This window comes from Crotalus tigris, unplaced genomic scaffold (assembly GCF_016545835.1).
Source record: "Crotalus tigris isolate CLP2741 ecotype Arizona unplaced genomic scaffold, ASM1654583v1 scf7180000023617.9722795, whole genome shotgun sequence".
NCBI classification, from domain to species: domain Eukaryota; kingdom Metazoa; phylum Chordata; class Lepidosauria; order Squamata; family Viperidae; genus Crotalus; species Crotalus tigris.
Genome location: NW_024100081.1, coordinates 1,732,425 through 1,754,165, shown reverse-complemented (window position 1 = coordinate 1,754,165; position 21,741 = coordinate 1,732,425). Strand labels below are relative to the sequence as shown.

Sequence of the window (21,741 nt, the reverse complement as noted above, 5' to 3'; positions counted from 1 at the left end):
ACATAGAATGATTTTTAATAATTCTGAATTAATATAGAATTGCTTGTCTATGCATACTGTATAATTGAAGGGTATTTTGAGAAAAAGTATAAGCTTAGCAAGTTACATCTTAGTTGGGAATGGAATCCTTGATTACTTAATCCTAAGAAGGTTCCATAGTGAATTAAAAATCCCATGTATTCTTTGGTCTACCCATGATCTTGGAAATGCTGGTGTTTAAACTGTCTGGACTTCTATGTGTGTGAGAGGACAATTTAGCTTTCAACCTCCGTGCCTTACTTCATAGCAAGCTAAATATAAGATACATCAAGCACTTTATTCTGCTAAGGTGACTTCTAAGTATAGTAGATGGTTCTCTAGGAAAGAATCCTTGAATTTTAAAACAGACGAAAACAGTACTACATACTTCTTACATACTTTTTAGGAACATAACTTATTCCAAAAGTAATAAATGCAAAAAAAAAAAAAATCAGAAAACAAGAGGAAAAATATTGTGCAAGAGTTTGCACTTGCATCAGATACTGGCAAAGTGATGAAAATGTAGGAAGCCAATTATACTTTGCTTCCAGCTACAAAAATTCTATGATCAGCAATTAGATTACTTAGACAGTTGGTCTGATAATGACAGCAGGATGAAGAGCTCATCCATTGAAGTGACATGCTAACAAAACATCACACCTTCACAATTATCTTTTGCCCCATGGATTAACAAGGAATAAGCAGAGTACATCTTTCAAGACAGCCCATTTGGCAGAATGACTCCAAAGACTCCCTTCTATGCTAGCTTGCAGCAATTGTTTGAGCAGCTAGATCTCGTGATCTGTTCTTATTGAATGACATCTGCTTTTCTGTTCAAGCTTCCATCTCATTGATAACCTTACTGGTAGTTCTCACTTACTGATTGCAATTGGGTCTGGCAAGTTGGTTGCTAGGTGATAGGGCTGTTAAGTGAAACATCATGTGACCATCATGTGATTCATAATGTCAATTCCCCTGTGGCTGTTAAGCAAATCACGGTGAGTCATTAAGTGCAACATCACATGACTGCAATTTGTGGCTTCTTCTGGTTTTACCACCAAGTTTGCTTGTCATAAACTGACTGTGAAATTCATGCATGTCTCAGGTTGTTTTTGGTGAGAACTGCAGTTATATAAATCTGATAAATAAATCAAATACATTCACGGGAACCTTTTTTTAGTTTCACATCTGCTATGAATTCATCCTTATGCTGATCCACCTTTTTGACAGAATGACTATAAGATGTGAAAGTAATGAATTGTTTCCACTGACACCTTCACTGTAATTCCTTCACTATAGTTCTATGGGGGATATCTGGAGCAATGGAGAAAATCCATTTTTTTAAATGTTAGATCGCATATTTCTAACTCCTTGCTATACAGCTACTGAAAAAGTACTGGAAATTGTTTAGCCTTGAAATGCAAATGCTTGCAAATAATAGATCCATCTCAGTTACTTGCTCAGTATTATCTTTGCTTTCCTCAGCGTGCTCTATTTATTTTTCTAAGGTTATTCTTGTAACAAAGAAGAGGAATCAAATCAAGTGGCCATAAAGGGTTGAGCTGCTATTCCTATCGCAAAGAATAATGATGATAAATAATGATATGTAAGCTTTGGCTTTGAGCAAAGGTGAGGAATGGGATTGTGAAAATGATTGTCTTAGTGTGGTGACAGGAAAAGATTATCCTGCACTTTTGAAAATAATGGGAATTTTGCCACTAATGTTGTAACAATCAAAAGCCTTGGTCGGAAGGCACTTGCGAGGTAGGAAGAAAAAAAACTCAACGATGAAAAATGAGCAGCTACGTGTCATCATCTCTTAGTCAAAAACTGGAAATTGAGGTCACTTAACACAAATGGGTTTTATATCAGGAGTGCTTCAGCATAAGTGGAGAAAATACAATGGCTTGCCAACCTCTTTTTGGATAAGACAGGAAGGCAGGATAGCTCCTTCTAAAGGCTCTGTGCCTTATGCGATATAGCTTGAAGAGTTCAAATAGGACCATAAAATCAGTGTTCCTCAAGACTTCTGTCACATTTACAAATTGTTACTTTTGTCTTTTAAAGCAGTTTGCTTTAAAGCTGGGAGTGTTGTTACACTGCATTTTTAAGAGAGCAAGGGATGCTAATAAAGTGCAGTTTTGCAATTTACTATGATTGTATTATGATAGAATGCCTAAAATATTTTACTGTTAAAATAATAGTATTTATACCATATCATGAATGTGGCAAGGAATTCTGTAAGACCAATTATTTGAGAAGGCATGTTTGTATGGGAGTATCTGAACTTTCTTATGTTTAGGAAATAAAGCCGGCAAAATGCTTGGAGACCACTTTCTGAGGGAAGGAAAAATCACATAAATTAGACTATCAACAATTTTAAGGAATTGGAATATTTTTTGTCAGAAAAGCAAAAGTCTCTGAAAAGAGATCACACATACAGGTACTAAACAGCCCAAAGGTAACAGAGCTGCTTTGAGGGTGTCATAGGAACTGCCAAGGAACTGAGGAAGAATAATCCTGAGGAATAAATGTGACAGGTTTAGAGAATTCACCAAAAGGAACCAGTCCTATTTCTGGACTGTATTTGTTTTAGCTTTATTTCATTTCTTTTAAGAAGAAGAAAATTACAATAAATAGATCCTTGTTTAGAGGATTACGTTTAGTGACCATTCTAAGTTACAATAGCACTGAAAAAACTGACTTGTAACTGCGTTTCAGGCTTACATCCATTGCAGCATCCCCACAGTCACGTGATCAAAATTTGGACACTTGGCAATGCATTTATGACACTTGCAGTGTCCCAGGGTCACGTGATCACAGTTTGAGACCTTCTGACAAACAAAGTCAATGGGGAAGCTAGATTCACTTAGCTATGTCATTAACTTAACAACTGCAAGTGATTTACTTAACAACTATGGTAAGAAAGATTGTAAAATGAGGCATAACAACTGTCTTTCTTAACAATGGAAATTTTGGGCTTGATTATGGTCATAAGTCAAAGACCATCTGTATTTTGTTGCTGTGGTCAACATGGGAAGCACCTGCCCAGGGTATTGGTCAGCTGAATGAAAAAGGATCAAGAAATGAATACTAAAAGCAGGGATGTAGGAAGTCCTGTGGACATAACAATGATCAGTTTTACAGTGCCAAGCTCCACATTTTAGTATACCAGAATTAACTGTGTATTAAACAGTTAACTAATTTTAGACTCCAAGCAGACTTACTCTTTTTTTCTGGCAAGCATCACAAGCAGTCCATGATGACCAACTGGAAAGAAGACAGTCAATAGGCTGCACCACCTGGCTTGAAGAGCGGCGCCATCTGCCTTTGGTCACATTGACGTCAGCTCTATTGGGTTGAAGAGAATCATCTTGTCTGCCACTACATTAATTGGGAGAAAGCATATATACTGTATACATTTATATCCTTTATTCTCTTTCCATCATTCAAGGCCAAGCACTTTGAAATACCTTCCAAGGATTTTTTTTTTTTTTTTGCAATTCCCCCTGCAATGAAGGTCAAGCTGCACACCCACACTGAGCCTAAGAAATGCTGTGCATAACAGCTCCACCACATGAATGCCAATTATGCTTCCTGATATGATGAAGAATTCACCGACAACGAGTTATCAGTTAGATGGCCATTTCTCTGGTCACTTACTACTATACTCCATCTGTTATACCGGAAGTGAAGATGTGTGAAGTATTGGACAAAGTGCCATTTGTATACAACAAAAAGGTAAATGAAACTCAAACAAGAAGAACAAGAACTACAGAAGGAAAATTAGAAGATAAAACCAGCCTCAATGTTTTACAGTGTATTGCTTTAAAGTCATAACCAGCCACTGGCCGAACAATTGTGACATCACCTAAGCATGGCTCAGCTGGGATTTATTAATTGTTTAACTCATCCTCTGCATGTTACACATGGTAGGAACTTTCCTGAATATATAATATGGAGATGCAGAAATGCTGGCTCAAAACCCAGCTCCACATATGTAGAAGAATACAGAGATGGCCTTGAAGAAATTATGCAGTAGCTGTTCTTCTTAGCTCTAGAAAGAAGAAGGCGATGATGAAGAAAGTAAAGACCAATACCCCACCTCGATTTTCTTGATATTAGAGAAAAGAGAGGGAATATCTGCCAGGCACTCAAGATTCTGTTATTATCTCCTGCCTTGAAGAGGTAATAGCATTGTTTGTGCAAACTCTATTTGCACAAAATGGACATAAGTTCTTCAAATAAGAGTCACAGACTCTTAAAAATATTTCTTTCCAAGATCTCAGTCAATATAGAATTCTTCCCCTTTTCTATAGAACAACCCTGTGGAATAGGTTGAGCAGGGAGACAGTGAATAGCCCAAAGCCATCTAACAAACTTTTGTGGCCCATAATGAAGGTGAACTTGGGTTTTTCTAATCCTGGTCCAACACTCCAACTATACATTATGATCATGATATTGATCATCAGGATCATCCTCATCTTCCTGCCTTGATAATATTTTAATTCTTTTGGTTGCTCTTGAATTTTACTGATACACAGAGAAAACTGTTCATTCGGAATAGAAGGAAAAAGAGGCAAAGGTTTGTTTTGGAACCGAAATAAAATCAGGATCCTGGATTAAGTGGTGGTCCCGTTTTATAATTCAATAAGATTTGATGATTGAGAAAATCTCACTAAAGCCCTGCCCAGTTCTGCTCTTCCTCTTTTATATAGTATGGGCTCCTTGGTGCTCTCTAAGCTCAGTGGTTTTCTTGCAGATGTTTCATTACCAAACTAGGTAACATCATCAATCTAGAAGGGAATGGGATTTGCTTTGTCAGTGTTAGTGGGAGTATTTTTGGTGGTTCCTTGATTAGGCTGTTAGCTTGTTTGTCGGAGTTGGTAGTTCCTTGATTGGGTATTATTTACTTCTTGATTAGATGCAGTGTTAATCTTGTGATAATCTTTTTGTAAATTTCTGTTCATTTGGGTGTTGATTACTGGTGAGGAGGTGCTTTGCTCTTTTTGTTCCTTTTAGGTTTTTTGATTGTCTCTTTGAGTGGAATGTAGATGTTGTTTATGTCAAGCACCAGGGAAATCAGGAGATCCAGGCAATTCAAATGTGTATAAAGATTTATTCTAAACTTAAGATCTCTACAAGAATCTGAATTACTGACAGTCAAGGGAAATTAGTGGGAGTTAAGAATACAAGGAATTCAAGGTGGGCTTGACTTAGATCTCTTGTGGGTATGAAGGGAGTCATGACTGATGATGCATTTGACCCCTCCTTCAGGCTTGGCCTGGGCATCTCCTACAGTTTATTTCTTTGTGCCTGTTGACAGCTGATTTGTCTTAATGCCGGACCTGTAGGAATTCGCTGGAGATTTTGGACTTTACTTGGTCTAGGATGCTCACAGTTTCTCAGTTGAAATGATGGTTGAATCTGTCCCTGTGTTATGAAATTAAAGAGTTTTCATCATGTCTTCTGACTGCTAGTTGGCATTCATGGTGTTTGGTTGGTGTTTTCTAATGTCTCTGTCCAATTCTTGTCTCCCATTCTCTTTTTAAATATTGCTATGGGCTTTTTCTAAGGAAATACAAGCATCTTTTTGAAACAAAGAATGCTGGAGATATTTTATTATTTATTTATTATGTTTACTTGCCACCCATCTCATCTAGAGGCAACTCTAAACCAATATTAACATAATGTTATCTGAGTTGGGAGAACCTGGGGGAAATAGTTGTGTTAAGCACACTAATAGTTATTTTCATTGCCATTTTAACAAAAAATGAGGATGTCACAAAAGATTAGCATTTTTCCTATAAAATATTAACGGTGGGAGCTGGGCTGAGAAGTGGCACTCAAATGGACCTAAGAAGTATATGTGACTTATGGGCTGGCCATTCCTGTTCGTAAGGATTTATGGTGAGTTGTGAGGAACATGTCTCAAGTTTTCTTCTGCTTGGACTCTGATTTGTGTTCTTTGGAATAAAATGGCAATTGTGTTTTCTGGTGGTTCAGTTGAAGAGTTCCAGGATCCAGCCAGAAAGAGCAGGAGAGCATGTCTCTTTGGAGATTTTGATATTGTTAGACTCTGAATTCTGAATTCTTTGGAGGCCATGATACACACAAGTCCTGATTCAAGCCCTCCATAAATCAGCAGATCAACATGTTTTTTTTTTTTGCATGTCTGAGGAAGTGGTAGCTGCCGTTATTCATGACAGCCCTTTTTTTTTGCTGCAACAGAAAGTCAGTGATCTAACAGTTCCTCATTTTCCTATCATTGCTTATAACAACTGAATGACAATGCATACGCCACCATTTTTCCATAGATGACTTCTCTGTTGGTTGTTCTGTGTTATGTACACATTTGCAGCTTACCTGGAATCATGAATGCAGCTCCAGAAGGGAACTATTAATGTCATAAGGAAGCCATAGAATCACAACTATCAGAAAAACAAAGACATAAAGACTGCTTGCCAAAAAAAAACAGATTTATAGAAGTTGAAGAAAATTTTAGAGAAAAAGAAAAAAGGAAAGGAAAGCTAGACCCTAAAGAAACCTCTGAGAATAGAAAATATTCAGTCAATAACAGTATGTTAAGTGTCTGTCTTGGGGAGAGAAAAATGGAAACAGGAATATACAGAAAGGAAGAGAAATCATGGCTCAGTTGCCTAAACCATTTACCATAGATGCTATTTATGGCCATATTAATTTTATATTACAATGATCAAATTTCTCTTAAGTGCTGGCTTTATAAGCAAGCTATTGAAAGAAGTTATATATATTTTAATACATATACATTAAATACTTTAACTTTCTATGCTAATTTGTAGGAGTTTTAGTTTTCAAGAAAAAAAGGCACTTATAAAATTATTGGAATGATAATTGTTTGAAAACTAGGACAAAATAAATATAAATAAATTCTGGCACATATTAGAGGCATCAGTATGACAAGACAGAATATAAAAGCATGCTAAATATAACATCCAAATTTTTATTTGTGTTTTTGTGTGAGACTTGAAATTTAAATCTATCTTGTTAATATACTACCAAATCCATTTTGATATAATATTTTACTGACAAGTGATTTCGGTATCCCATAGGTAACACATTTGTTAAGATCCATGCCACTTTGCAGCCCAATAATTTCAATATAGTGAGTTTTCTTTGTTAAGCCATAGGTAACTCCAAAATGAATGCCTCAACTACTAGGAAAAAAAAACATTAAAAATTGCAGAAAGTCACACTAAATACCATTATCTATCATGTCTCTGTTCTAATAGTTGTCTGAAAAACAATATTGTCTTACCTGGAGCAGTGGAAATTTGCGAAGTTTATGATTGCACAGATTAGAAAAATTCTTGCCGGGCAAAGAAACATCACAGATGTTATGCTCGTAGCTTTACAGTAATATAGTTAATTTATTGTAGCATCCTTTTCTAATCACTTTGCTATTGTGTCTGAAGGCAGTTGTGTAGGCAGATTAATAGCCAGGTTGTTCACCAGACAAACAGAAAATAAACCAGATGATAATGGCCTTTTTTGCTTGTAGCACAGAGCCTTCTACTGGCCTACTATGATATTATCTGAACAAGTCGGAGAAATAAAAAGCTTCTATTGGCTTTGCCTTAAACCAGTGGTGGCAAACCTATGGCACAGGTGCCAGAGGCGGCACCCAGAGCCCTCTCTGTGGGCACGCACACCATCGCCCCAGTTCTAGGCCTTCAGCTGGGTTTTATAAAATCTTTTCGCTTTAGGCCTCTTCTGCTGTGTGCAAAAAAAAAAAGTTCAATCAGTCAATTTCAACTTCTCATGGTAAAAAAAAGACCATGCAAAGTTGGAATTGATTGATTGAACTTTTTAGTCCCACCCAGTCTGCCATTACCACTGCAGCCATGCCCACCCAATGGGCCATGCCCACCCAATGGGCCACACCCACCCAGCACATGATGATGCATAAGTGGGTTTTGGATTTCAGTTTGGGCACTCAGTCTCTAAAAGGTTTGCCATCACTGCCTTAAACTATGTGGAGTCCTAGGGTTCCATAAGGATACAGATCTCTCTCTCTCTCTCTCTCTCTCTCTCTCTCTCTCTCTCTCTCTGTGTGTGTGTGTGTGTGTGTGTGTGTGTGTGTGTGTGTGCATGTGTGTGTATGTGATTCTGCTTCTTCCTGGCAGCCTCCTAGAGAAATAAAACATACTAGCACTAAATAAATCCACCATAAATCTGTGTAGTAGTAAGATTGTTAGGAGGTTCTCATTGAAGTTGCTGCAGTTGGAAGAAGCTGAACTATCTGGTAGATAGGTGGGGGCCTTCTTAATCATAGAACACAAGCTATGGATTGTCTTCCCTAGTGTCTTTGCGTCAATTATCTTAGTTTTTTTAAAAATATTTTTCTTTCACAAAACCTTTAACTGTTAAAAGATGTGAATGATACTATTTTTAATTACTGTGTATTACATTTTGTATTTTGCTTTATTGTTGTAAGCAGAAGGCTTGGATACAAATGTAATTGTTGACATCTTCATCGTCCAAGCTGGGAAAAATTGTTTTAAAAAAAGATATTCAGCAGCATGGTGCCCACAACACAAAATAAATACATAAAAATAAAAATCTTTGCACAAGAAACCATAAACCAGCTTTGGCTGCTGGAAGACAAGGGAATTCAAGTCTTGGTGGAAAATAGATAGCAATATTAGAGAAGCTGAATGGATTATTTGCATCTATCTTCACTTCAAAAAAAAATATAGCACAGATATCATCACTCAGCTGGTATCTCAAGAGTTGGTGGAAATAGTAGTGCCATTGTAATTGACAAAATGAGAACAAACAAACCATCAGATCCAGATTGTACCCATCAGAGAGTTCTAAATAGCCAAAATGCAAAATTCCTTATCTTCTAACAAATAGCATGTCTGTAAGATTGACCATGATTGGGAAATGGACAATATAAGAGTTTCTTTAAAATGCGCTTTACAGAAGAACTAAGGAACTTCAATCTTTTAATCCATGCGAATTCACAATTAATCAACATTAATCATTGTACATTATTTAATACAAGATTATGAAGCATAAAGGGCTAACTATGCTAAAGAAGAATCAATAAACTTTTGTAATGATAAGTCCTGTTTGATTAGCCTTCTAGAGTTCTGTGAGAATGTTCAAATATGTGGACCAGATGATCTTATAGATATGATTCATTTCAACTTGAAAAGCTGTTTAACAGTGTCTTCACTGTTACAAAATGCTAACTACATCTGAAGAAATATAGAAAAATCACCACAAAGAAAATAATTTGTTTTTTGGAGGAAATTCAGTTCTACAGACATATCATTCCTGAGCTAATGGATACATTTCCTAACCATGCATTGGACAGAAGGCCTTTCTTTCTTTCTTTCTTTCTTTCTTTCTTTCTTTCTTTCTTTCTTTCTTTCTTTCTTTCTTTCTTTCTTTCTCTCTCTCTCTCTCTCTCTTTCTTTCTCCTTTCTTTCTTTCTCTCTCCCTCCCCCCTCCTCCTCCCCTTCCTTCCTTCCTTCCTTCCTTCCTTCCTTCCTTCCTTCCTTCCTTCCTTCCTTCCTTCCTTCCTTCCTTCCTTCTTTCCTTCCTTGTGGTTACCTTTAAAATTTATAGTGGTAAAGGCATTGTGATGGATTTTATATATGCCTATATATCTCTATGTATCTGATCTCCAGTAATGGCAGCAGTATACTTGATAATATTACCAGGAGATATGGTTGGAAGAATTTGCACTCATGTGTCGCTTATGAATTGCCCCTAAGTATCTCAATGACTATGGTGGAAGCAAATGCAACCTATGATCTGATTTAACACAAATCCTTTCATTTGAATTTTCATTTGAATAGATATATCAGGCCTCCCTTGAATGAGAAATTCACATAAATGCAGTATAATTCAGAAGGAATGGGATTTCAATATTCACCACCAATTTTGTGGATGAAGAAATCAATTGGATATTCAGCAAGGAAGCAGTTCTTGACTTTTTTGTTAAATGAACCTCTTTGAGAGGTTAATGAAACCTATGAATACTAAACACATCAGAAAAATGTATTTAAATGCCTAACATAAGAGGTATAGATATAAATAGGTTCTTTAGGTTAAGGATGAGTAGCACTGGTGTAGGACACCAACATTTAGGGGTACTAACGCTGTCCTTTGTAAAGAAAGGAAAATTGTGATGGAAGATTATTTTGACAGAAATATAGAGGAATCATTCATCATTTAGGCAAAATGGGCTAAACTAATTTTTTAAGGTCTAGAATAATGAAGTAATATTGGGCAGTGACTTGGGCACAGATTCATTTGTGAACTATAAGTAGAAAAGGAGGAAGAGATACAACACAAACTTTCAAGATTCTGTTATTATAGCCAATCTCAACAAAAGTAGTTTTAGCCTTTCTGTGGAGTTGATTTCCTAATCTGGTCCCTCTGGTAGGGTTGACAACTTAAACACCCAGTTTTGCATTGATCTCTGGAATACCAGACAATTTTTTTTGAATATTTGGAATAATTTGAGTTTGGAATATACTGTACATTCCTGTTTTTATATGTGAATGGTCTAATCATTGATTCTGTTAAGACATAAAACTGTTTGATGATGAAAACTTTGATGATGAAAGAACAAAATGATTTATTTAAAATAATTATAATAGCAATCACTTTTTTCACAATATACAGGAGAATGTTGTGTAAGGATAGCAAGGACATCTCTCTGCTCTTTCCTCCACCAATACTTTGTTGCTCATATGTATACTGAATTGCATCCAACTTAAATTGTTTCATACAGGTATGAAATTGAAAAATAAATCACTGCCTTTTGCTCCCCTACAAAAATAAGTAGCTTAAGAGTCAACCAATTAAGGTAGAACATGTGTCACATATGCCAGTCCAATATGAGAAGCCTTAAATAAAACCTATCAACTGGTGTATCAGCTGATGGCCTTATGCTAACCTTTCCCCATCGTCTCTGTTCAACGAAGACTAATAATGAAACAAGTTACTTTGGACTCTCTAATAGTTTGTCTCTTTCCACTCCCATGTTCTAGAAGCTAACAAAGTTTTTACTGATTATTGCTTAACTTCTGATGTGAATACTTTCACTATTAATCATTACTGAAAAGATGAATATTTAATGAAAAGTCTGTGGATTTCCCTATCAAATTGCACATATTAATTTTTGAGAATATAGATACAAATAACAATAAAGAAACTCAGGGCTGGACTTCTGGTTTTGATGTTGAGGTCTCGCTATAACTTACATGGAGAAAAAGAATTAAGAAAAAAGCAACAACAAAGTTAAAGGAAGAATTTATAAAATTGGAATCAGAACGACAAAGAGATCCACAAAAGAAAACTCTTAAAAAGTAAATGGAAATAATAAAACATAAATTAAATTTAGCAGAGGCTGAAAAAAATGATCCAACAAATTAAAAAGGCAAAAAAAAAAATTCTTTGAAAAAGCTAATAAACCAGGTAGGTGGTTAGTTGAAAACTGAAAAAAGAAAGAGAGAAAAAATTGATAAACAAATTGCAAAATTCAAAAGACGATTTACAACTCCAAAATGACATAATTAAAAAAATAATCAAAGACTTTTATGAGACATTTTATGACACAGAAGAAACTTCTCAAGAAATAATAAAGCAATACAAAAAAAAAAAGCTGACTTACCAAAAATTTCAGAGAACATCCAAAACCTGCTAAGTGAAAAAAATATTAGTGATGGAGGTAACGGAGGCCATAAAAAGACAAAAAAAATGATAAGACGCCAGTTCAGATGGGCTACTTGCAAAGTTTTCTATATATGCCTACAAGATACATTAAGCCCATTAATGAAAGAACTGGGCAATGAGGTACTCTTAGAGGTTAAAATACCAAATACTTGGACAGAAGCCAACATTATTTTAATACCCAAAGAAGATTCAGGCTTGACACGGATAAAGAATTATAGACCAATATCCCTATTAAACATGAATTATAACATTTTTGCTTCAATAATAGCAGAAAGATTAAAGAGATTTTTGATTGAATTTATACATACAGACCAAAATGTATTTTTACCTAAGAGACAAATAAAAAATAATTTAAGAATAATTTTAGATACTTTGGAATACTATAAAATGCACCCAGGGAAGCAGATGGAGCTAATATTCCTAGATGCACAGAAGGCTTTTGATAATGTAAATTGGCAATTTATGATTCAACAAATAAACGAAATAGACTTTGGAGAAAACTTTATAAATGTAATTTTAAAATATTATCATAGACAAATAGCTAAAGTAATTGTAAATGGAGTTTTACAGACAAATTTTAATTTTAAAAAAAGGGACAAGACAAGAATGCCCATTATCCCCATTATTATTTATATTAACAATAGAAGTATTGAATAGAAATATTAGGCAAAATTCAGAAATCAAAAGAATGGAGATAAAAGATGAAAAATACAAACTACAAAGCATTCACGGATGACTTGTTTTTTATATTAGAAGAGCCGCTTGTGACAAGCCTCAAACTTCTGAAAAAGATAGAAGAATTTGGAGAAGTGGCAGGACTGAAAATAAATACAGAAAAGCACAAAGTGATAACCAAAAACCTTACAGATAAACAAACAAAAAAAAATCAACTGTCATAAAAAACAGATCTTCAAATAGTTAAGGATGTTAAATACTTGGGGATACACTTAACAGCAAGATGTGCAACAATAAAAGAAAATAACTATGTAAAATTATTAAAACAAATAAAACTAGACTTGGAAAAATGGAAAAATCTACAACTTTCAATGTTAGGGAGAATAGCAATGGGGAAAATGAATATTTTAGCAAAATTACTCTTTTTATTTCAAACAATACCTATAAAACTGGAAAAAAATTATTTGATAAACTAAATACATTGATCTTGAAATTTATTTGGCAAGGAAAAAAAGCCAGAATTAGTTTGAAAATGCTACAAGAAGCGAAAGAAAATGTATAAAGCCTATCAAGCATCTGTATTAATATGGTTAAAAGAATGGATAATCCTTAGACATAAAAGATTACTATACTTAGAAGGGTATGACCTACAACTTGGATGGCATGCCTTCCTATGGTATGGGAAAATAAAATATATAAATACTTTCGAAACCACTATATAAGAAACACGCTTCTTCTAGAATGGGAAAAGGTAAAAGTGAAAATTTATATGAAAATACCTGGATGGCTTTCAACAATGGAAGCATTTGTTCACCGAAACCCAATTAACTATGAGAAAATTGTGACCTATAAAGACATTTTGAATATTGAAGGGAAACTAAAATCTAGACAAGAACTGGAAGAACAGGACATTGATTTATCATCTATCATTGATCTGCAAATTTAAACGAGATATGAAAAAGATGCTAAAACATCTGTTTTTTTAAAGAACAGACAGAATTTGACCAGATGCTATTGGCATCAGATGAAAAATTGATTAAAAAACTGTATAAGTATATGTTAAGTTTAAAGGTGGAAGAGGAACAAGTAAAAGAAACAATAATAACACGGGCAAAAAACTTTGGGCACAACATAGAGTTAGAAAACTGGCAAAGCCTTTTGGAAAGAAACTCTAAAATAACAAAGGCAGTGGATTACAAAGAAAACCTATATAAAATGTTTTACAGATGGCACTTACCACCTGAGGTTAGCAAAAATGTTTAAAAATATGTCTAGCAATTGTTGGAAATGTAGACATAAACATAAATGTAGACATAAACCATATTATCATCTTTGGTAGACATACCCTAAAGCCAAAAGATTTTGGTCAAGAATACATATATGGCTAGAGAAAATGATAAAAAACCATGTAGATTTTAAGCCAGAATTATTTTTGTTAGGTATAATTGTAGGAAATTATGAGAAAGAATGTGTATATTTAATGTTAAATGTACTAACTGCAGCAAGAATTGTATTTGCTTAACACTGGAAAGATGAAGAATTACCAGCAGAGGAAGAGATAATCAAGAAAATTTTGGACTGTGCAGAAATGGACAAACTTACATTGAAAATGAAAGAGAAAGACGATTCAGAATACTTCAGAACATGGGATACATTTTATCAATGGCTAGATAAACAAGGTAGAGAGAAAAGAGTTTAACATGTATTAGTAAGCTAAATATTGGAACCCAGATAACATATTGCTTATAAAATATTAAGGATTTGTGATGATAAAAAATTGTTAAAAAAACAACTCAGGGCTGAGTTTAACGACAGGATGAGCGTGGGGTAGTAGAAAATCAGCATCTTATATTTAAAATATACATATTTTCTAATGTGTATAGAATACATATTATTAGTGTAAACTAACACTGGTTAGCTGCAATAGCCAAAATGCCAAATTTTATTTTTCATGTTTCTATGCAATATACCTATTTAATACAATGAAAAAAAAAACATTTTTCCCCAAAACAAATAAATAAAAAAAAAACAAAAAGGCTCATAGATACAGAGCAGCTTAACTAAATGTAGCTACATTTTGTTAAGGGATCTGAGGGAGCTATGAAATGGAATTTTAGACTTGTCAACTAATGGAAATTATTTAAAAAGTGGTTGTGCAAATATATTGGTTGGAAACTACTACAGTTCTGCCTTCCATCACTGCAATTAAATGTCAAAACGAAACACCAGGAGGAAAGAAACCCACTTTTTGTATCAGAAGGCATGGGCACCAGGGACTCTTATGGTGAGATGTGTAGTACAAAAGTATAACACTTATCCCTTTGGAACAATACGCTCAGAAAAAATAATTTCTAAACAAAATTCCAAGAATGAGATAGAAATTCCAAAGCCTAATTTGAAAGGACATTTTTCAAGAAACTGAATGTTAGTTACTTGATATGTTCTATCTAGTGTAACAGTATCACAAAAGAGTAACAAGTGGTTGTATTTTTACTGATTCACATCCATGAATTGAGCATAGTCATGACTGGATTGAACAGATTACACATATAGACTTGACTTTAAGCTAGTCAAGGGATGAGAGCAATACACAAGTCATTGCTGTACTAACCCATGATGTACTATGCCCATAACCCATGATTATAGGCCATGTCCTGGAAGTCATTTGTAAGGGCATATAGTAACTGAAAGTTTTGTTTCATGCATGGTTGGAAGTCCAATGAGGCCAGCTTGAGTGCATAGTGGCCCAGGTGAACTGAAGCCAGGAGGGCCTGATTGTTCCATTTTTAATCTGAGGAAAATCCAGTAAGGTTCTATGGACAAAGAAGATGCTAGTGTATCTTGCCACTTTGTCCTTCTCTTCTACATGGTCTCTATACCAACCCCTGTAGTACAACTCACCCTCTAGTTAATTTTCCCAATACTTTTGCTGCAATAGTTGCAACCTTTGATTAGCAGGTTGCAGAGGAGGGGCAAGCATAGGTGCTGCAAAGATTCCATCTTTCCTGTTCCTCAGCTAGAACATCCCAGGGAATGTTTTCCTTCCATCTTCTTCTGCACCAGCTGGCTGACTTGGTTATGTCCTGGGATGCAAGCTGATGATGCTATTTTACCCATTCCTTCAGAACTGGCTGACCAAAGCTTCTTATCAGCATGTGCTAGGGGAGCTTCTGGGCCATGGCTTCCAAGCTGCATCTTGCCTGAGGGTCCCTTGATACCCACTAGGGTTCAAGGCCTTCCAAGCTGCTTCAAATTGGATGACATTCTTGCTTTGGTGAATTAGATTGCACCCAGTGACCTGAATTGCTATTACTTTATGGATATATAACATAAGAATCAGAACTGTTCTTTTCAACTGTCTGCAGATTCTACCCTCCCTTTGCCCTTTAACCAAATCTGCACTCATTTTTAGGATAACAAAGTGATCTGTTATTGGCTCAGTTTAAGTTACAAAAAGAGGTTCCACTAATGCCTCCAAAAGGCACACCTTTTGAATCTGCCATTTGTTTCAGTTTGCTGATAAAACTATTTTGTACTTGATAGATGGACTGCAAGGCAAACATTTCCATGGAGATAAGACCATTTGGAACTGGAGGAAAAAAACCTAATTGCCAGATATGTGTTTCATTAATGAGTCTGATAACCTTTTGTCCAGCAAGAGATTTTCACAAGAACACAGATAAAGTCTCCACTAATCAGTGAATCACTATAGGATATCTTGCCTTATTTCTCACTGTCTTATGGAAAGATAGAAAAGTCATATGATGTATGTAATCTCGTTTTCACACAATTCATCTTGCAAAAAAGGGAACAAAACTACACTTTCACCAAAGATGTAGCTTCACAGAAATAAAAAATTTGGTACTGCAGTTACTGATCTCACTCAGCCCTAATTAAAAAGACCATAATTTCTGTCTACTATATTCAAATCATGACATTATTCTTAGAATAACTCCATAGAGTTGCTGATTTCATTTCAATCCATGGATTACATAGAAAGTAACATTAGTAATCCATTGCAGTAATTGAATTTTTATGAAGTATATGAAAACCACCATGATTTTTTTTATTAGTGACCGATACATGTCTCTGTCACTTAACATGGTCCAACTCAAGCATTTTATTAATGCAGAAGTTTTCCTGAATGCACTGGAGGTTGTCTGTCAGTGATACTGTTGAAGCTTCAGTGAACTGTTGAAATGGAAACAGCTTAGGTGGTTAAATGCTATTACTTCTAAATGTTCTTTACTTCCAAGGTAAAATTCTCCATGCCTTATTAAGATCTGAGAGCGAGCAAAAAGACAAGACTGGAAATAGTTGTCCAGGACTATTGCATTCAGCTATGATTTCTTGAGAGAGGATATACCAAACCTTCTTCCAGGCTAAGGAACAACTTCACTCAAGAAAATTGACATAACTGCATCAACCCAATCTTGAGTTGCAATATCCAACTCAAGTTGGCTTGTGATGAATATTTGCCTTATCAAAATGTTTAATTTCTCTCTCTCTGTATCTGTATCATCTATCTCTGTTTCTTTCTTTCTCTCTCTTTCATCTTCTGGAAGAAAATGCAAGATGAAAATGGTGAGATATTACAAGGAATTGGTTATAAACTTCAAATGAAAGCTTTTCAAGAAAGCACAGGTTTGTATTCTTCTATTATATAGAATAATTATATTCAACTTTCATAAGAATAAGACAAAGGAATAAACGTGATTTCAAACATTTTTATTTTTAACAGTACTACATGGTGTCTTACAGAAATCAATGGAAAATCTCTAAAAATTTCTTCTGATGAATGCATTATACATAAGGGGAAAGAAGATGTTCAACAGATGTTAACAAATGGTTTTCCTCTGAGGTAAAGTTAAAGTAGATCTAGAAATGTACTGCAAAACAGTCATTTTCATCTTTCTTCTATTAAAAAATAAACACGTGAGAACACAAAAATCAAACAAATCAAAGTAGAAAGTAAACATCTTTGCAAAGAAGGTGCCCAGTACATTATTCAATTATAAATTTCATCAGACATTTGAATGACAACAATGAATCAAAGTACATTAATAACGTAAGAAACAAGAAACAATTGGAAACAGGACAGGATGGGATGATTCTCCCTGGTTTAAAGTTTAAAGTGACAAGCTTCGTGCTAGTGATGAATGGATTCCTGTAGATATATTTCCTATCTACAATACTTGTATAGTGCAGCTTCTGTATTGTTTTTCTTCTAGATTATGGTAGAAAGGAATAATCTAATGATGGATAAGTTAATCATGGGTTGTTTTATTTCAAAAGACTTTTGGTTTGTATAGAACAAATTTCCCTATGATCTCTAAATCCCAGTTGTAATTCATATACATGAACTTTCCCATCTTGGTAAGTACTTTGGAACCCAATAACAACCATGAACTGACTGTTAGTCTGCACCACGCTACAATATCTGTGAATATTTTATTTTTTTGTGTTTAAATAAAAACTTAGTTCAGAAAGATTTCACTATTGACTATACATCAATGTTTCAGGGTTGAAATGTCCTTTTGTATGATGTCATCTTTTTTCGTAGGAAACAAACGAACTTAACATTTTATATGTTACAAAAGAGATCACTTTTTGCATTTTTCTTTTGATCCACATTTGCGACAGAGATGCTGACAACGACTACAACATGGATGAATATTTTAGGCTGGGAAAAGGCTTGTGCAGACCCAGGCCATCTTCACCTTTCACAGATATATAGTGATGATCAAGTAAAAGTTAAAATAAATTGATTTGTGGGTTGGATAAAAACAGGCTGGGGAAAGGAGAAATGAAGAAAAACAAATTGACTTTAACAAAAATGTTAATTTTTATTTTGGGCACAACTACTTTCTGCTTTAATTGGACTCAATTTCTCTTTTGTTTCTCTTTCACATCACCAATCATATGTTCTGTAAAATCCACATGGAGTCTTTTATTGAAACAAGGTTGCACACCAAAAAAGTACAGAGAGGAAATGACTGGAAAAGTACATTAGATCTGCACTGATATTAAAGCCTATAGTTCATTGACTGTTTAACACACATTTTATTTCAGTACCTATGTTGAAAAAAACCAAATGGAAATATCAAGTTCAGTTTCAATATCACCAAATCGCCAGTTTTCATCTACTCTTGTAAAATGCTTTAATAATTCAAATGCATGAAATATAACTCCAGACCTGTATAATCAAAGGAGAAAACACAAGCATATTGGCATTTTGATTTTAAAAACAAAATCTGCATAATCCTTGAAATAAGTCATCATTTGAACTATTTAACTCTTCTTTTTTTAGTGCTAAACCACTAAAGTTCTATATATTGTAATCTGCATAGGAACATCAGGAAAACATATTTGACCTGTATAACAATTCTCTGTAGGGCAAAAATATATAGATTCTTTATGCAAATCATGTGCGAAGAATAGAAACCAAACACTGCACTTTTCTTACATAAATATATTAAAAAAAACAGTTTTAAAAAACTTGCTTCTGTGGTGTGTAAACAGCTCTTATTAAATTAGGAAATGGGTATGAAATGAGATTTTTCTCCAAAAAATGTAAAGTATGTAATAACAGTTGTATTATAAAAGCAAGATTGTATGATTATGAGTTCTCCATCAACCTAGCTAGTTTCAGGCAACAAAATTGTAGTTGGGAAACGCACTTCAGCTTTGTCCCACTAACTATAAGCATGTGAAAAACAAAACCAAACAAACGTGATACAAGAACCACAAAATGGGGGTTTCCACGCTTCCGAAATATCATCATTTACTACCTTCCCTACAGTGTGATGTCATGGTGAAAAAAACTCCTAACATTTATATTTACAAAACAAAAGAAAACCTGGCAATTTTCATTCAGACTCTTTAAAGCCATTTCCCCTTAAACATTGAAAGAGTTTTAACAGTAAGATTTTTATTTTTAAATTTCAAGTTATAAAATAAAAATCCCATTTGAATTTTTCCGATGTACAAAAAGTGATAAAGATGAACCATTTGATCGCAGAATAAGTTCATTATTTCAAAATTCATACCATCTCCATCCTGTTATTAAAGTCCAACCCAATCAAATCCAGATGTAGAAGTATTTGGCAAACAGTTTTATTTCTCTTCAAAAATGGCACAGAGAGAAGAAAAAAAACACTTGTCTGCATAGCATTACAGCAGCAAGATATCAAAGAAATAAAAAATATCCTTTACTGATCTTTGTTTCAAGAGTTCCCTAGGAAATAACACAGTTTGTTTTTCCATCAAAAAGATACGATGTCCTTCTCTACTCATAGCAGTAGTATTCAAAACAGAAAAAGCAGCATTTCATCTCATTTGATGTACTGAAAATTAAAAGGTCCATTTGGCAACATTTTCAATCAAAACTGATGACTGGTGGAATGGGAATCCATGACTTCAAGTTAAGATTTATTTTCACAGGAGGCATTCTGATGCTAGTGTCTGTCACCAGTTTTTAAGTAATTGGAGTGGGGGGGGGGAATGAAACACTTGAATACTTCCTTCGTATATGCTGTTATAGGCTGGTATTCGGGGTGAAAATACAGAAGGATCAGTTTGTGATGGTCGTACAAAAGTTATTATATCTTCAAATGTGCAGTTGTGTAGCTCAAATGACTGGTGACCAGGATGTGTTTGCTTTTTCTGTGTTTCTGTATTATAAAACAATGAGTTGTCCTCTAATAGATTTGGTTCACCTACTTTCATTATATGGAGTCCTAGAAACAACAAAAGGTAACAAAAAGAAAAGATATTTCGATAGTTCGAAGTTGTAGGAATGCAGATGACATTCCCCCCCCTCCCCCAGGAAAGTAGGATTTTGAAAAATAAGGGGAATTAATCCACTGATGTGATTATCCTTGATTAGCTGAGATAACTAAATAATATTAAAAAATGTAGTAGGAGCCAAAGGCCTGTCAAGATTGGAGTTTTCATTTGCGACTTGAAGTGCCACGAGTGTGGGTCAATGCTATTTCTTAGGTCTTAGGTCTGTTGATCTGGGCATAGAGTGGTTCTCTTTCCTAAAAACAATAGAAAGACAAAAAAATGAATAGAGATATTTCTAGTCATTTGAATGTGAACAGCAGACCCACAGACCACAGCCAAAGTGGGATAAATGCACACACACACACACACACACACACACATACACACACAAACCCCATAATTTGAATTATGATAATATCCAAAAAGACAGTTTTAAGAAAAAAACCAACAACTGTACGCTACTGATATTTGTTAAAAAGTCAGTTGTATATGTAGAAGAAATGACGCTCTTGGAATATGAAAAAAATGTGATTTTAATGCACAGGAATAAATTGTTTTTCTGCAGGAATAAATTGTTTTTCTACTCTCAGTTTAATATTTAACATTTTAAACTATATGGTTTCATGCTAATATATTACTGATTTAAAATTATTCCATTCCACTTTTTCCCAGGCTTTCAATGCATGCATGATTGATTTACTGAGTTCAGAATGATGTCCAAAATGAGGATGTCACACCAAATATTTATTTATTCATTTATTTAATTAATATCTAGTTGGCCCATCTTATATACATAACTTTGGGCAGCTAATAATTAGAACAGATTAAAAATAATAAAAACAGAATAAATATCTCCTCAGAATTCCAAAATATAACATAAATTCAAACCTTTAATCATTTTAATTCTGATGTTTCCAAACTATGATAGACAAAATGCATTACAAATGTTGGCAAATACTGACTGTAGAAATGTCAAGCAATGTGAAGATGGTTTAATGAACATGAAAAGCAGCAATATGCAATTTGGTAAATTGTTACAATAAACTAAAGCCACTATCTCATCATCTTAGGAAGTTTAGTGCAGTTTAGAGAACATATTCTAAAGCTAGGCTTCTAGATATATTGAATTTGAGCTTCCATAAACAGCTATGCTAACTTTAAACTTATGGAAAAGTCCAATGTATCTGGAAGGTATCAAGCTTTCTAATATACAACAAAGACATTTTTGATTCCATCTGATTTTAGTAATTTGTTCATAGAAGCAATGATATTTCTGAAGAACTTGAAAAGTTATTCCCAATTTATGTTTAGATTATATCTAGCATTTGATTTTTTTCCCTGATCCAATGCAAATACTTTTGTATAGTTGTATAAATCCTGTTTGCTTACTCTTTATGAATCTTTATTGATGGTAAAATAATATTTCTCATCTTGAGTAGACATGTACTTTGATTTTTAGCCTGTAATCTAAACCAGGAGTCCCCAACTCCCGGTCTGTGGACCAGTACCAGGCTGCAGCATGCC

General features: G+C 34.4%; 2 protein-coding genes across 17 annotated transcripts in view; both read right to left on the bottom strand.

Annotated features, from left to right (window-relative positions):
* C8B (complement C8 beta chain) overlaps window positions 1–7,542 on the bottom strand; it is a 34,374-nt gene extending 26,832 nt beyond the window's left edge. The window contains exons 1-2 of the mRNA XM_039319986.1: window positions 7,316–7,542; window positions 3,246–3,402 (exon numbers count right to left, since the gene is read on the bottom strand). Coding sequence (XP_039175920.1) covers window positions 3,246–3,402; window positions 7,316–7,386 — 228 coding nt within the window. The 5' untranslated portion in view covers window positions 7,387–7,542. The remainder of the gene's footprint in view (window positions 1–3,245; window positions 3,403–7,315) is intronic.
* Window positions 7,543–17,136: 9,594 nt separating this feature from the next.
* Window positions 17,137–21,741, bottom strand: part of DAB1 (DAB adaptor protein 1) — a 298,012-nt gene continuing 293,407 nt past the window's right edge. For all 16 annotated transcript variants that reach the window (XR_005553761.1, XM_039319766.1, XM_039319761.1 and 13 more), the window contains one exon: window positions 17,137–20,471. Coding sequence is in view for 1 of the 16 variants with exons in the window: in XM_039319768.1 (XP_039175702.1) it covers window positions 20,427–20,471 (45 nt within the window). In the remaining 15 variants the exon portion in view is untranslated. The remainder of the gene's footprint in view (window positions 20,472–21,741) is intronic.